The sequence below is a fragment of the Dendropsophus ebraccatus genome, chromosome 7 (genome assembly GCF_027789765.1).
Source record: "Dendropsophus ebraccatus isolate aDenEbr1 chromosome 7, aDenEbr1.pat, whole genome shotgun sequence".
Taxonomy (NCBI): domain Eukaryota; kingdom Metazoa; phylum Chordata; class Amphibia; order Anura; family Hylidae; genus Dendropsophus; species Dendropsophus ebraccatus.
Genome location: NC_091460.1, coordinates 128,928,202 through 128,944,109, shown reverse-complemented (window position 1 = coordinate 128,944,109; position 15,908 = coordinate 128,928,202). Strand labels below are relative to the sequence as shown.

Below are 15,908 nucleotides of genomic sequence, written 5' to 3'. Positions count from 1 at the left end.
CTTTGTTCTATCCAGATTAGTTCCTCTGCTTTAGGATACTGTCCTGCACTGTGTAGATATGTTCACGGTGTGAGTTGGGGTGTCCTCTGACTTGTCCTCTCTTTAGTGTTTAGCACTGCATCATTAGTGGAAGTGTTGCTTTTAGAAAGAAAGTCTTTGTGTTCTCCATATGTGTCTGTCTACTACCACACTCCACTCTAGACTACTGGGTGTTGTGTGTTGTGTGTGTGTGTGTGTGTGTGTGTATAGAGAACAGGGATAGGTAGAGGAAAAACAGCATCTCTCACAGGCTGGTACAGACCATGTGGTACAAAACAGTAACCCTTAGGTGACTACAGCTGTGCAACATAAAACAATGCATAAAACAATACTTGCACCCTGTGGTAAAACTAAAGAATGCATCTCATTACCACTGAAGGGATAACTTTCTGACCGGTGCCTAAAGCACTTAACTGTGGGACACCCCACAGCTCCATGGCGGTCCAGGCCTGTGATTGGCTGAGCGGCCTGTCAGCTGACAAGACACTTAGGAGCTGCTGCCGCTGGGACCAGGAAGCTGCGGAGCACAGGAGAGAAGACCTGGAGCCGGGAGAAGTAAAGTATCAAGTGTTTGGGCAAGGGCTGCATGGACATCGCTAACAATGTCCATGCAGCCCTTACTGCCCAATTATCGGGCCGTCTAATCGGTCCAGTAAACAAGCGCCAATCTAGCAGAAAAGCACTCGTTTACTAAAATGATCTGGCGGCAGTCGGCCCAAGTAATAGGACTCTCTGTCTTCCTGTAGAAGGTAAATAATTACAAGGATAGTGAGTTATTGTTTGTCACCATGCCTAGGACTTTGTCCATATACTATACATGTGCAGTAATAATGAACCTAGCTGATATAAAATAATGATCAGGTATGTTACTGGGGAGGAGACTACAATGTAGCACCATGTATGATGTACTGCCCCTTGTGAAACAAACCCCGTTTGATGGACTTGTAAGGTGTGCCGCAACTTTCTCTGGATACAGTACAGAATATGGATATTTTACATTGTTACCAGCGGGGTTCTGGTATCTGAACTGCTCTCCGTCTAACATGTGTCATGCAGTTTTCACACCACGATATGTGTCTCTGAGGCACAGTTACATTGGGAAACTAACAAAATGACATGCTAAGTTATCCCTGCTCAGACAGATACAGGCCCCATTCATTTCAATGACCTAAGCGTAGTCAGCTATTGAATAAGTTCGGGTCATTTTCTTATCATATACAAGTTGGACTGCAAATTAGTGCAAATCAGGATTTTTAGTACCAATCAAAACTTGGGTACAACCCAAACATAGCTTTGATATTAACGGCCGCAGATAATAATCATGTTAAATATTTGTGGCCGTCATTGTCATTAGACGGCCACCTTTCCCTATGCCGACACATTCTGTAGTGGGAACATAGCCTAAGGTAGTTTTCTTAGATATTCCATATGGTGGAACACACAGGGGGAGATTTATCAAACATGGTGTGAAGTCAAACTGGCTCAGTTGCCCCTAGCAACCAATCAGATTCCACCTTTCATTTTCCAAAGAGTCTGTGAGGAATGAAAGGTGGAATCTGATTGGTTGCTAGGGGCAACGGGGCCTGTTTCACTTTACACCATGTTTGATAAATCTCCCCCATAGTTCTCATGTGTTTCCCAACAGCTGGTGGGTGGTATCTTCTAGACCACCAAAGTGGATGTAACTAAGAAAAAATGTAAATGAAACTGTGAAATTACAATATTTCCCTCATGTAAGACAATACAGGCTAAAATACAGATATGTAATAAAACTCAAATTTTCAATAACAGAGGAATATATTTGGTAGGACTGATTGATTGTAAGGGAACTGAGAATGGAAAGGTTGGAGGAGCAGAAATCGTAATGCTCTTACAGGTGGCTGTGCAAAAGCCTAATATAATGGGATGAAATGAATGGCTAAATATTTAAAGGGAACCTGTCACCATAAAAATGCTAATGTATCGCCATCATGTTATAGGGCAGAATAAGCTGAGCGGATTGATATATATCTTAATGGGAAAAGAATTAGTATAACTTTTAATTTATTGATTGAAATCTCTTATGTTTCCATGCTAAAGAGTCCAGTCCATTGAGTGACACCGCCCACTGGACTCCTTATCACAGAATGAGCAGGGATTTCAATCAACATGGTTCAAGATATATTGAATATATATCAATCTGCTCAGCTCCTCCTGCTCTATAACATGATGGCAATAGATTAGATAGCATTGTCTTGGTGACAGGTTCCCTTTAAGATAGTTTAGTTCAGTATTGAATGGCATAATAAAAGGAAACTCCGTCAAAAAATGTTTTCTTTTAAATCAACCTGTGTCAGAAAGTTATACTTTTTCCAGTACTTATCAGCTGCTGTATATTCTGCAGGAAGTGGTGTATTCTTTCCAGTCTGACACAATGCTCTTTGTTGCCACCTCTGCCGTAGCAAATCCCCATAGAAAACCTTCTCTGCTCTGGACAGTTCCTGACACGGACAGAGGTGGCAGCAGAGCGCAATGTGTCAAAGTGAAAAGAATCCACCACTTCCTGCAGGACATACAGCAGCAGATAAATACTGGAAAACATGAGATTTTTTTTTTTAAATAGAAGTAAATTACAAATCTATATAAGTTTTTGACACTAGTTGATTTTAAAGAAAAAAAAATCTTCTCCTTTAAAACAAAGGTATCGAAAAATAAAATAAATTTGCCAATATTACACACTAGCAGCCCCGTGTTCTTCGCAGGCCAATAAAAACAAAAACAGCTTAGGTATCCACTTAATAAATGAAATCCTCTTAAGGGTGCCTTCACACCTACCGTATCGCAGTAGAAAATCCGCTGCGGATCCGCAGCAGATTTAATTAAATGAATGAACACAGCATTAAATACGCACTGTCAAATCCGCTGCGGATCCGCAGCGGATTTTCTACTGCGATGCGGTAGGTGTGAAGGCACCCTTAAGAGGATTTCATTTATTAAGTGGATACCTAAGCTGTTTTTGTTTTTATTGGCCTGCGAAGAACACATTAGAAACTTTTGCCTGTCGGGCTCGGCCAGGCTCAGACGTTTGATCAGAAGGAAGTCTGAAACCCTCAGACACTATATTATGCTAGACTGAGAGTAGGTTGTTACACGGAAATAAATATTATTACAGACCACAGGCTAGACTATTCCGGCCCCACATCTCTGAGAAATCATCTGCTAATTTCCAATAATGAACCACTAGGGAAAAAAAACAAGCGTGTTGACTGCTCCGGCGGGCCGTGTGCCAGCGAAAACGTGTGTGATGGTGCTTCATGTAGACACGATGACGATATTACCCTGACCACATGTCTGGCATCTGCTGGAGCTTCTGCTAGAGATGGCATGTGTAGGCTTTCTGTTCTACTGACATTGATTATGACTTGAGAACAAATCTGATTTTGTAAGATGTTTCCGTAAGACGTGTCAGGACGAGATTGCTATAGAATGTGCTAATACCAAGTAATCTATTACTGTACATTTGTCGCTTACTGGGATATATAAGAATAGTCAGTTGTATCAATGACCCCACAGATTTTCCAAAGAGTAACAAAAATGAGGAAAGACATTAAAGGAGAAATCCGGCAAAATTTTTTATTAAAGTATCGTATTGCCCCCCAAAAGTTACAAATCGCCAATATACACTTATTACGGGAAATGCTTATAAAGTGCTTTTTTCCCTGCACTTACTACTGCATCAAGGCTTCACTTTCTGGATAACATGGTGATGTCACTTCCTGGATAACATGGTGATGTCACTTCCTGGATAACATGGTGATGTCACGACCCAACTCCCAGAGCTGTGCAGGCTGTGGCTGCTGGAGAGGATGATGGCAGGGGGATGCTCAGTGTCCCTCCAGTGCCCTGTGTCCCTTAATGTCCCCCTGCCATCATCCTCTCCAGCAGCCACAGCCCGCACAGCTCTGGGAGTCGGGTCGTGACATCAGCATGTTATCCAGGAAGTGACATCACCATGTTATCCAGGAAGTGACATCACCATGTTATCCAGGAAGTGACATCACCATATTATCCAGGAAGTGAAGCCTTGATGTAGTAGTAAGTGCAGGGAAAAAAGCACTTTATAAGCATTTCCCGTAATAAGTGTATATTGGTGATTTGTATAACTTTTGGGGGGCAAGAAAAATTTTCGCTGGACTTCTCCTTTAAGGGAGACTGAGGTGTGATTACACCATGCTGTCTTGTGCTGAATGAAGCAGCAGGTGCTGCAACTTCACTGTGCAATAGTCTGTAGTGAAATTAGATGTTCTGCAATAGCTCTGGACAGGGAACTGGTAGGTGTGCTGGGGGATAGGAGTAGGCAGGGTGAGAGGACTGTGATGGAAAGCAGTGCATTCTGGGAATTGTAGAACTGAGCAACTGTTCAATCATTAGGTAAACACACGGGGAGATTTATCATACATGGTGTAAAGTGAAACTGTCTCAGTTGCCCCTAGCAACAAATCAGATTCCACCTTTCATTTTTCAAAGAGTTTGTGAGGAATGAAAGGTGGAATCTGATTGGTTGCTAGGGGCAACTGAGCCAGTTTCACTCTACACCATGTTTGATAAATCTCCCCCAGTGTATATATACTGTATAATATATAAATATGTAAACTATAGCTATATGCATACCAGCTGGGTCAATGCTTTTAGAGCAGAGTGGTGGTTGGTAACCTACACAAAACCGTGTCAACAATGGGAGGGAATGGGAGTGACCATATCAGGAGAAGCAGGCAAGTTTCCTAAATGCTGAGACCCACCACAATCAGGAGATATAGCCAGAGAGAAGGTGCAAGGGCTGTGCCATCCACTCCCTTACCATATCTACTGGTCAGCTAATTCCAACAATGTAAGACTATGGGGCTACATTGTCGGAATTAGTGAGCTGCCAGGGAGAGTATGGCATGTCCGTCATGCTCTCTCTCCCCAGCTGTATCTCCTCATCTCGGCGGGTGTCAGCAGTGAGACCCGCTGTGATCAATAACTTTTGATATGCCTTATGACAGGTACTCTTTAAGGAGCCCTACAATTTTAGCTATGTTAGTTGAGGTGGGAATATCAATTTTACCTGCCACAGAAGGTTAACAAGGCTACAAATCTATATATACCTAGCTAGCTAACAAGTTATAGTGTTCTCCAGTCTAGACAATGCTTTGTGAGCTAAGCAATCTGAAAGGATTCAGTGATATTTGTGAAGCAGCATCTGAGGTACTTAGCTCACAGAGCATTGCCTGCGCTGGATACTCACAGAGCATTGCCCTATAATTGTGTACACTGCTGGCACAGGAAATAATGGTCTGTTTTTGATGTTTCAGAGTCAGATGACCTTGACCTAGGAAAAAAGATAAGTGTACCTAGAGACATAATGCTGGAAGAACTGTCTCTTCTCAACAACCGGGGAGCAAGACTATTTAAGATGAGACAGAGAAGATCTGACAAGTACACCTTTGAAAACTTTCCTTATGAAATGAAGCCACAGACCAATGTAAGTGGAAGTTTTCGGCCTGTCTGTAGAGTATGGACCTCTATATAGAGCAGCTGGTATTCTGTAGACCACAGACTGTTATATACAGCAGCTGTATTCTGTAAACCATAGACTGATATATACAGCAGCTGGTATTCTGTAGACCACAGACTGTTATATACAGCAGCTGTATTGTGTAAACCATAGACTGATATATACAGCAGCTGGTATTCTGTAGACCATAGATTGCTATATACAGCAGCTGATATTGTGTAGACAACAAACTGTTATATACAGCAGTTGTATTCTGTAGAGTATGGACCTCTATATACAGCAGCTAGTATTCTGTAGAGTATGGACCTCTATATAGAGCAGCTGGTATTCTGTAGACCACAGACTGTTATATACAGCAGCTGTATTCTGTAGACCATAGACTGATATATACAGTAGCTAGTATTCTGTAGAGTATGGACCTCTATATACAGCAGCTGATATTCTGTAGACCACAAACTGTTATATACAGCAGCTGGTATTCTGTAGACCGCAGACTGTTACATACAGCAGTTTATATTCTGTAGAGCACAGACTATTATATACCGTAGCTTGTATCCTGTAGAGTGCAGACTGATATACATGGCAGCTTGTATTCTATTGTGTACAGACTTTTATATACAGCAGCTTGTATCCTGTAGACCACAGAATTTTATATACAGCAGCTTGTATCCTGTAGAGTGCAGACTGATACATATGGCAGCTTGTATTCTATAGCGCACAGACTGTTATATGCAGCCGTTTATATTGTGTATGGCACATAATGTAGTACAGTATATGGCACCATAAATTCTGAAGACCACACAGTCTTATATACAGTAGCTTATATTCTGACTATAAACTTCGCCTACAATCCCAGACAGTTTTTTATGACTTCATTAGCTAAGCCTTATATATAGTGGAATATCACGAATACCTAGGCCCATAGCTCATTTGAGGTCAAATAACTTCCGTTATTTTAAAATAATGTCCATAATTTCAAAATAACAGCTGTTATTTGATTTCAAAATGACAGACATCCACAAAGACGGCCGTCGAACGGCCAAAAAAGGACGTTGTGTGAACCTAGCCTATGTATGCATTCGTATATTTAAGCTTGGGGGGGGGTCGCATTTTTTTTTTAAATATAGTACAATTAAAGATTTTGTGCATTATGTCTCGCACCTCCTGCAGTTACTAGAATAAGTGGCTATGTTCGGCCTACTGTGGCTATGTCTGTACAGCTTATGGCCTGGAGATTGGAGAATCTATGTTCTATCCTGTTGGGCTTCTAATTGGTCTTGATTGAGATTTTGCAAACACATACTCATAACATGCAATGGAGCCGCAAACGTATTGTTTGCATTGGACATTTTGCAATCATAGCTTCTGTACGTGAAAGTCCATAACCAATAAACGCCCAATGGACGTCAAAAGGAAAAATATTTGGTGGTTCTTTCTTCAAAATCAAACGGTTGCTGACAGATTTCTAAAAAACAAGGGAAGCAATGATGTGACCTGATACTAAACTTCCTAAGAAACAAAGGAAATGCATAATAATGTAGTTTCCTAGCCACCCGGATAACAATTGCCTGCTGGAAGTTTCTGGCTTCTTAGAAATACTTTACATGGGATGTTTGGGAACCACAACAACCATTGGAGATTTACCAGTAAATGCCACCGCTACACGGAGACTCACCAAGGAAACAAAGGGGATTATCGGGGGAAGCAGAGAGGCTCGAAGAAGGCTGGCATATAGTTGATAGGCTTGATGTCTCTATAGGACTGCATAGTGTCATCTTACCAAGTTCTTAAAAGGGCACTCCAACAGAAGGTTAGGTGACATGCTGCAGAAAAATATAATATTGCTAACCTGTCTTCTCCGGTTCTAAAACCACCAAAATTCATTTTATTTGGGGGTCCTAGCTGAGCAGTTGAATACAATTCCTAGAATGCATTGCTCTCCTCAGCTCTCCATAACAGTCCGCCCACCCTGTCTACTCCTCCCTCTCCCACCACAACATTCCTACCATTTTTCCGCCCATAGCTGTTGTGTGGTGACCTCCGGTTTGGAGGAGCAGCTGGTCACTTGCCAGACGGTTAGGTGTGACACCAGTTCTTTGGTGGTTGGCCAAGATATAGCCTTGCCCGGTGGTAATTTGCTGTGACGCCAGTGCCGGTTGGGCACACAGGTATACCAACACACGCTTTTATTTTAGTGGGTTGGCTATACCTTTTTCCCCTGTGAACAGTGACCTGCCGAGTTGTTTGGGGGTCCCTTGGCAAATCATCATAGTGGTCCAGAGTGGAGTTGTGACCCACCGGGACTATTGGTACTGCAACCCACAGAAAGGGGAGATGACCCAAGGAAGGTGTATCCGCTGTGTAGGTGCTTAATGAAGAACCAAGGAGTCCCGTTACAATAAATAAAATCTGTTTACTTGATATAGGAAGCAGGTAATACAGCTTTGCCTTGATATGGTACTTTATACTTGATAGGCTAGATCTGTTCTGAGAGTGGAGTAGAAGATACAGTTGTGCTGGCTGGGTTGCGTGCTGAGAGGTAGAAAGTTCAGAAAAGTAGAGAGGAAGATGTCGAGAGAGTCCCAACCCAAGTAGTACTGTGCTCTGCCGGAACTTCAGAAGTGAATAAGTAGAATACTTGAGATACTAGATAGAATACTTGTGCCTGTGTTTTCACTCTTTTGGTCTTTGTACCACCTATTGCCCACCAGTGTTGGGTGACCCGTCCTAGCGGGTGGCACAAGCCCCAGACCTTGTTACCTGGGATGAGCAGAGTGGTCAGAGTTCTCTGATGACACCTGCACTGCGAGATAGAATGCATAGGCTTCGAGCAACTTTGCTCTATCCGGATCAGTTCCTTACTTTTGTGGATACTGTCCTGCACTGTGTTCCTCTGGTCCACGGCGTGGGTTGAGATGATCCCGACTTGTCCTCTCTAGTAGCGACTTAACACTGCATAGTGTTTAGTAGTGTTGCTTGAGGGTAACTGTAGGGAGTGTCCTACCTCTACAGAGCCTAAAAGCAAAAGACCCGACACTTCCTCTACCCATGTGACTTCCTTTCTACAGCACATCTAAGGTGTGCTGTGAGTGGGTGAGGAGTGCATGTGAAAGATGTAAAAACAAAGGTGATAGGAAAGAAGAAGAAAGAACTCTCATTGGTGTACAGATCAATGTGACACACAAAAAAACAATAACTATTTAACTTCTACAGCCGTGCAATATCTAGGTACACATACTTGTGATAACGACATCTAGTGGTAAAACCTTGGTACTGCTACATTACCACTTTACACTTGAAAGTACAGACTTTTGCAAAGGGTGCAACAAATAGCAACACCCGTGGTGGGACACGACAGTTGCAGAACATCTAATTTCACTGAAGACAAATGCACAGTGGGGCTGCAGTGAGGTCAATCAGCACAAGCCTGGAGAACAGAAATGGCTGCACATTGCACCCATGGTTGATACTAAAACTTGTTCAGCTACATTAAAAACTAACATCAGAAGTTAGTATATAATTTGATCAAACCATATTACCTCATGTACCACGTGTAGGTCTTCTGATACACATGAGTACCTACACTAAACGACACTGTGCCGGTCAGCGGACGCCAATCCCGCAAAGCAATCAAAAGCAGGGTAGGGGGGGCATAGAATGGCCCTGCAACCCCACTGTCACAGGACCAAACCCCAAGGGCCACCCTATACCCAATAGGCACCGCCGGCAGAGAAGGCGGACGCCAAGCAACACAAATGAGAACAAGGTGTTACTACTCACCAATGCACCAGCAGGCAGAATGGGAGAAAGAGGAGGTACTGTACTTGCCATATGTACACATGTGCATATAGCATCAACCATGGGTGTGATGTGCAGCCATTTCTGTTCTCCAGGCTTATTCAACTGTCAATCAGCAGCTGGAGGGTGGGGGAGGGGTGTGGCAGGAATCCTATTCTCCTGCATATTAGGAGAACGGCTGAACAGAATGATGTTACTAATACACCGATCTCTTTGTCACTAGTTTATGCTGCCCTCATTTAGGCTGGGTTCACACTATGTATATTTGAGGCTGTATTTGTGAGGCTGTATAGCAACCAAAACCAGGAGTGGATTGAAAACACAGAAAGGCTATGTTCACATAATGTTGTAATTGAGTGGATGGCCGTCATTTAATGGCAAATTTTTGCTGTTATTTTAAAACAACGGCTGTTATATTGAAATAATGGCAGTTATTTACCGTTATATGACGGCCATCCACTCAATTTCAACATTGTGTGAACAGAGCCTTTCTGTGTTTTCAATCCACTCCTGGTTTTGGTTGCTATGAGGACCTGACTTGAGGACCAAATACTGCCTGAAGTATACAGTGTGTGAACCCAGCTTTAAGGTGGAATAAACCTAATCACAGATCCCCTTTAAAGACTGATTCCAAGTGAAGTAGACTGTTTAGTATGTACAGTTTTTTACTTTGTACCAGCTATACTGATATTTCCTTCTCTGAACATGGTTGTAATATTATCCCTGAGGAACAAAGAGGTGTAAAGGTGTGACAGGTGTGACTGCTTGTACTAACCAACATTTATACATACACAGCAGATGGGGATCCCAGTTGACAATATATTTTCTTCCTCTTTCTGGTTAAGGTCGTCTTTGTTATATTTCAAATATTCAATGTAACTACCATTAAGAGAAGAAACTCTTCCCAGCAGGGATCTTTCCTGCTTTTGTACAGTGTTGTAAATTTAATTTCCGCTGATTTTACAGCTCTGTGGGATATCTACAGTATATTGTCTATATAGATGTACACAAAAGTAAAACAAAAATAAAAATATTGGATGAATTCCATTCATGGCAGCATTCAGTAGAGTAACTTTTAGTTGTATTTAAAGATTCCAGCCTGTGTGAACAGGGTTGTGTCAGCTTAGCACAAATGGCCAGGCTTCTGCTAGACACATAAGGGTTGGCTGGCACTTTCTAATGGACATTTGTTCTGACTTAGAGAAGGATCCGCTCTATAATAAAATAGCCCCCCCCCTCCCCCCATGGACATATAGAAAAGGGGTTCCTGTTAGACAACCTGTAAGATAGTGGATAAAACAACACCCACACACTGACACCATGTCAGTCTTTATTGATCTCAATTAATTTAGCAAAAGGAATAAAATTCAGTATACAAAGTAATGTGTCCCTTAAAGGGATATTCCAGAAAAAATTCTCTTTTCCCCTATCCACAGGTTGTGGGGGGTCTGACTTCTGTACCTCCCCACTGATCTCCGTATCAGGCCCTGCCAGCTCTGTTATGAGTAGATATGTGGGTACAGTATGCGACCCGTGGCTTTAGTTATTCCTATGGAGCCGACTGAAAGTGTATATCGCTCTTTAGGTGTACTTGGATCTTTCTGTCGCTCCATAGGAATGAATAGAACCACAGGTCGCATGCTGCCCCTGAGGCTCTATTTATAACACAGAAGCCGGGGCCCGATACAGAGATTGGCGGGGAGTACAGAGGTCAGACAGAGGTCAGACCCGTGATCTCCTACTTTTCCCCTATCGTAGGGGGAAAGTAATTTTTTTCCCCCTGTAATACCTCTTTAAAGTTCATTGACTTACTTGACGTTAGCTATAATGGAGCATCTTGGCAAGTAAACTGAGAGGGATGGTTTACATTGCATGGAGCTCTGGGTGGGAATTGATGGTTCTTCTTGACCCACAAGAGATTATAAAGGATTTGAGAAAGAAAGCAGCTATGTTTCTCTAATGTTGAATAGCCCCTTTAACGTTATTAGGATATGGAATACATGCTCCTGTTTAATTGGATCTGCTCATCAGACATGGTTTTCTGCTATGAAAGCGGTTGTCCTGCTGTTTTGGCAGCTGCTTTTTTCCTGAAGTAACAAATGGTCACACATTCACTTTGTAATTCTCTTCATGCTCCATTGACAACAGTCTTATAGTCCCCTGTAAATCACTACAGCAATGGCATGTTATGTCTGTAGTAGTGATGAGCGAGTATGGAGCATCGGGGTATTGGATTGAGCTGGATACTCGACTGAGCACCTTGGGGGATTTTTAAATATTACTGATACTCCAGGTTTTTTTTGGGTCCTTCAGCAACAAAGCCTCAGGGGGCCCCTTTGTGGGGCAAATCATGTGGGATGATGGTGGTAGTTACAGTGAGGATGATGGTGGTTGTGGTTAGCAGTGAGTTACGGGGGGTTAGTACTACAGGAGTTATAGGCTATTAACTTTACAATCAAACCATCGCCCTCTCAGCTGTATGATCCGCCAACTCAGACAGCCAAGGGTTCCCTAAGAAGCGCGCCTGTAATAAGACAATGTGTACAGGGCCCAGGCCTCCATTGTGTACAACTACTAGTAGCATCATACTGACCATATCCAGTATACAAGGAACAAGTATAATCCCATACATAGTACCAACATACTGACCTTATCCAGTATACAAAGAACAGGTATAGTCCCACACATAGTACCACCATACTGACCTTATCCAGTATACAAGGTACAAGTATAATCCCATACATAGTACCATCATACTGACCTTATCCAGTATACAAGGAACAAGTATAATCCCATACATAGTACCATCATACTGACCTTATCCAGTATACAAGGAACAAGTATAGTCCCATACATAGTACCATCATACTGACCTTATCCAGTATACAAGGAACAAGTATAGTCCCATACATAGTACCACCATACTGACTATATCCAGTGTACAAGGAACAAGTATAATCCCATACATAGTACCCCTATACTGACTATATCCAGTATACAAGGAACAATTGTAATCCCATACATAATACCACCATACCGACCCTATCCAGTATACAATGAACATGTATCATCCCATACATACGAACAAGTATAATGTCATAATCCCATAGAGTCTGCACCCTTCCAATTGACTGCTAGCTCCGGTACCCCACTCAGCCTTACACTGGCTGCAGTGGGACAGCACAGTGATTGGCTGAGCGGGACCTCAGTGAGTGGGGGATCTGGGCTGGAACCGAGAGCATAGGGAGGTGTGCAGTACGCAGGCAGGTAAGTATGGCTAACTATCTATTGCATTTTTTTCATTCAATTCATTTGTATTTTTCATCCCTTTAAGCAATATTTCAATAAAATATACAAAAATTAGAATTAAAAAATGTAATATATTTCTGCAAAACACATTACAACTTCAGCGGGATGCCGGCAATTGCAGGTATACCACCACTGTTCTTATGTGTCTTGCAGAAACCTATAGAATTTTTTAGCTCTTATTTTTTTATATTTCATTGAAACATCCCTTCAAGGGACAAAATATGCAAAAATTTGAATGTCAAAATATAACAAGTTAACTTGACACCCTCCACTCTGCCGAGCAGGGGGCACCTGTTTAATTAAATGCTCAAATCTCCCATTGATTTCAGTTGAGCACTAAGCACTGAAAACTTCGAGTAATGAGCACTCAACCATTTAAAGGGGTTGTTCAGCAAAAATATTTGTCTTTCAAATCAACTGGTGTCTGAAAGTTATATTGATTTGTAAGTTAATTCTTTAAAAAAATCTTTAAAAAGTCTTCCCATACTTATTAGCTACTATATGTCATGCAGGAAATGTTTTATTTTCAGTCTGACACAGTGCTCTCTGCTGACATCTCTGTCCGAGACAGGAACTGTCCAGAGCAGGAGAGGTTTTCTATGAGGATTCATAGAAAACCGAGATAGAGTTCCTGTCTCGGCCAGAGATGTCAGCAGAGAGCACTGTATCAGACAAAATAAAACAGCACTTCCTGCATGACATACAGCAGCTAATAAGTATGGGAAGACTTGAGATTTTTTAATAGAAGTAAATTACAAATCTATATAACTTTCTGATATCAGTTGATCTGAAAGAAAAAGATTTTCGCTGGACAAACCCTTCAAGTGATCGCTCAACACTAGTCACTAGTCTGTGTTACTATGTCACTAGATATACAGCAATGATGTCAGTGTATATAGCGTGAGATAATTGCAACCAGTGATGACTTCTGTAGTCTCAATATGTCCGTAGTTGTAGTAATGAAAACATAGGACCCCAACACTGCTGGCACCAAAAAGGTGAGTATCTCCCATATTGTACAAGCAGCCACTGTAACATTTTCTTCTATTTTCCCACTAACCTGAACAGTTTCTTTAAAAGGGTTAATCAGTGCTACAAAAACTTGGCCACTTTCTTTCAGAGACAGCACTACTCTTGTCTCCAGTTCAGGTCCGGTTTGCAATTAAGCTCCATTCACTTCAACAGAACTGAGCAGCAAAACCCCGCCCAAGCTGGAGACAAGAGCGGGGCTGTCTCTGGAAGAAAGTGGCCATGTTTTTGTAGCACTGGATAACCCCTTTAAATTTTACTGTAAAAAACGTTCTGTATAACTGCAGTAATGCACGCTTTGCCTCTCCACGGCTAAAGAATAGAAATTCTCTATAGAAGAGACCTGCATTATGGGAGTCAAATGGGGCAATTGTCACGTTGGGTCAAGGAGTAAGCGCAATTGCATCTGCTGTCAAAATTTACCAGAGAAGATAATTATCACCAGTAGTGAAGTGTAATGGCTGTCACGTTGAATGACTACATAAAAGAGAGTTTTGAAGGACGTTTTTTTCGGTGCGGCGTGAGAGGCCCCTTTTAAAGAGATAAGAATAATTACAGTAATAATGGAAGTCACACAGTGATGGGAATAGCAGCTCCCTTCTGAATGCAGATGAGATGGATGCAGGTTACATCACAGAGTTTCTAGGTGCTGTACACTCACTGATACTATAGAACGCTATGTCTGTACACAGTGCCTGAAGCATGCTGTTTTATCATACATTCAACTATGAAGGCGACTATGACAGCTCCATCGGTACATCCGTAGTCATAGCTCGACATTACATCATTGACTTCCTGCCGTAAGATATATTAGTCATTGTCTGAAGAGAGAATCACATGACTTCACTAGTCTCATTAGTGTGTACTCTGTTGGTGTTAACCCTTTAATTGCTTTTAACATCGCTTTCTTATCTTTGCCTACTCTATATAGAAAGCTAAGGAGGATTTAGATTTACTTTGAGAAATGAAACTGAAAAATGTATAAATCCTATATAGACCAAAAATATATACACCGTAATGTAGCTACCCACGTTAGAATAAATCCTACAAAAACGGTATCCACTGAGAAAAATTATAGACTCAAATGATTACTTTAGTGAAAAAAATTTTATAGACGACAAAAGGTATTAAAACAACATATTAATATCACAGATATGCAGAAATGGTATAGATCATGGGTCTCCAAACTGCGGCCCTCCAGCTGTTGTGAAACTACAACTCCCATCATGCCTGGACAGCTAAAGCTTTGGATTTGGCTATCAAGGCATGATGGGAAATGTAGTTTTGCTGGAGGGCCGTTTGGAGGCAGTTTGGAGACCCATGGTATAGATAGACCACAGAAAACCACAAAAGTGCCTAGTATACCTAAATGTCTGGTGGTCAATGGCTCCTCCTACTTCCCAATGCACACTTCACATAGAGCTTGATCACGGGGCATCTGAAATTCTGGACATCTTCGGAATTCTGGATGCTTTGTTTGGTAACCTGGGTCAGCGCCAGCACCCTGGCAAGTACCACCGGATGCTGATGCTGGCCCTTTAACTGTGCTCCTAATCCAGAGTACAAACACTTAAAGAGGAACTCCACATAAGGAGAAAATGTTCCTATTAAAAGTACATTAAAAGTTATATAGATGTGTCTTTATAATGTATTACCGTATCTGTACAGTTCTGCCACACTGGTAGCTGATAGAAATCCAGGAAGTGAAATAAAATGGCCACTGTGCCAATCCACATTGTCTCCTGCTCCCACTGCTCTCCCCCCTTAGGAGACAAATCTTCCATGCCTCTGTCTTACATTGTGTGTGTTTGCTGAGCACAGGCTGATGATGCAGACAGGGGGCAGGGTGTGATGTCACTGGAGGCTTTGCTGGATCCCCCAATCCCCTGAGTTATTCACCATCTCTGACTGGCCAGATACAGCTGCTGCAGACTGTAGACTACGATGAACAGCTGAGGGAAAGCTTTGCATTCTGGAACCAGTACTGCATTCTGGGAACTGCTAAACCAGGAAGTACAGAAACACAATAAAGAACAAAAAAAAAAAAACAAATGAATTTTTGGTAGTTTTAAAACTGGGATAGATAGGTAAGTAATTCTATATGCTTATGCAGAAGTTAAAAAAATTTGTAACCTCTACCTGGAGTTCCCCTTTAAATGCAGTGCTGTGTTTAACAGGACTAGGAACCATTGGCTCC

General features: G+C 42.0%; 1 protein-coding gene and 1 long non-coding RNA gene across 4 annotated transcripts in view; one reads left to right on the top strand and one right to left on the bottom strand.

Annotated features, from left to right (window-relative positions):
* The window catches only part of LOC138797802 (uncharacterized), a 131,503-nt gene that overhangs the window by 79,770 nt on the left and 35,825 nt on the right, over positions 1–15,908 (bottom strand). The window lies entirely within an intron of this gene.
* Positions 1–15,908, top strand: part of MYOZ2 (myozenin 2) — a 68,204-nt gene that overhangs the window by 30,377 nt on the left and 21,919 nt on the right. For both annotated transcript variants that reach the window (XM_069978449.1, XM_069978448.1), the window contains exon 3: positions 5,373–5,542. In XM_069978449.1, coding sequence (XP_069834550.1) covers positions 5,373–5,542 — 170 coding nt within the window. The remainder of the gene's footprint in view (positions 1–5,372; positions 5,543–15,908) is intronic.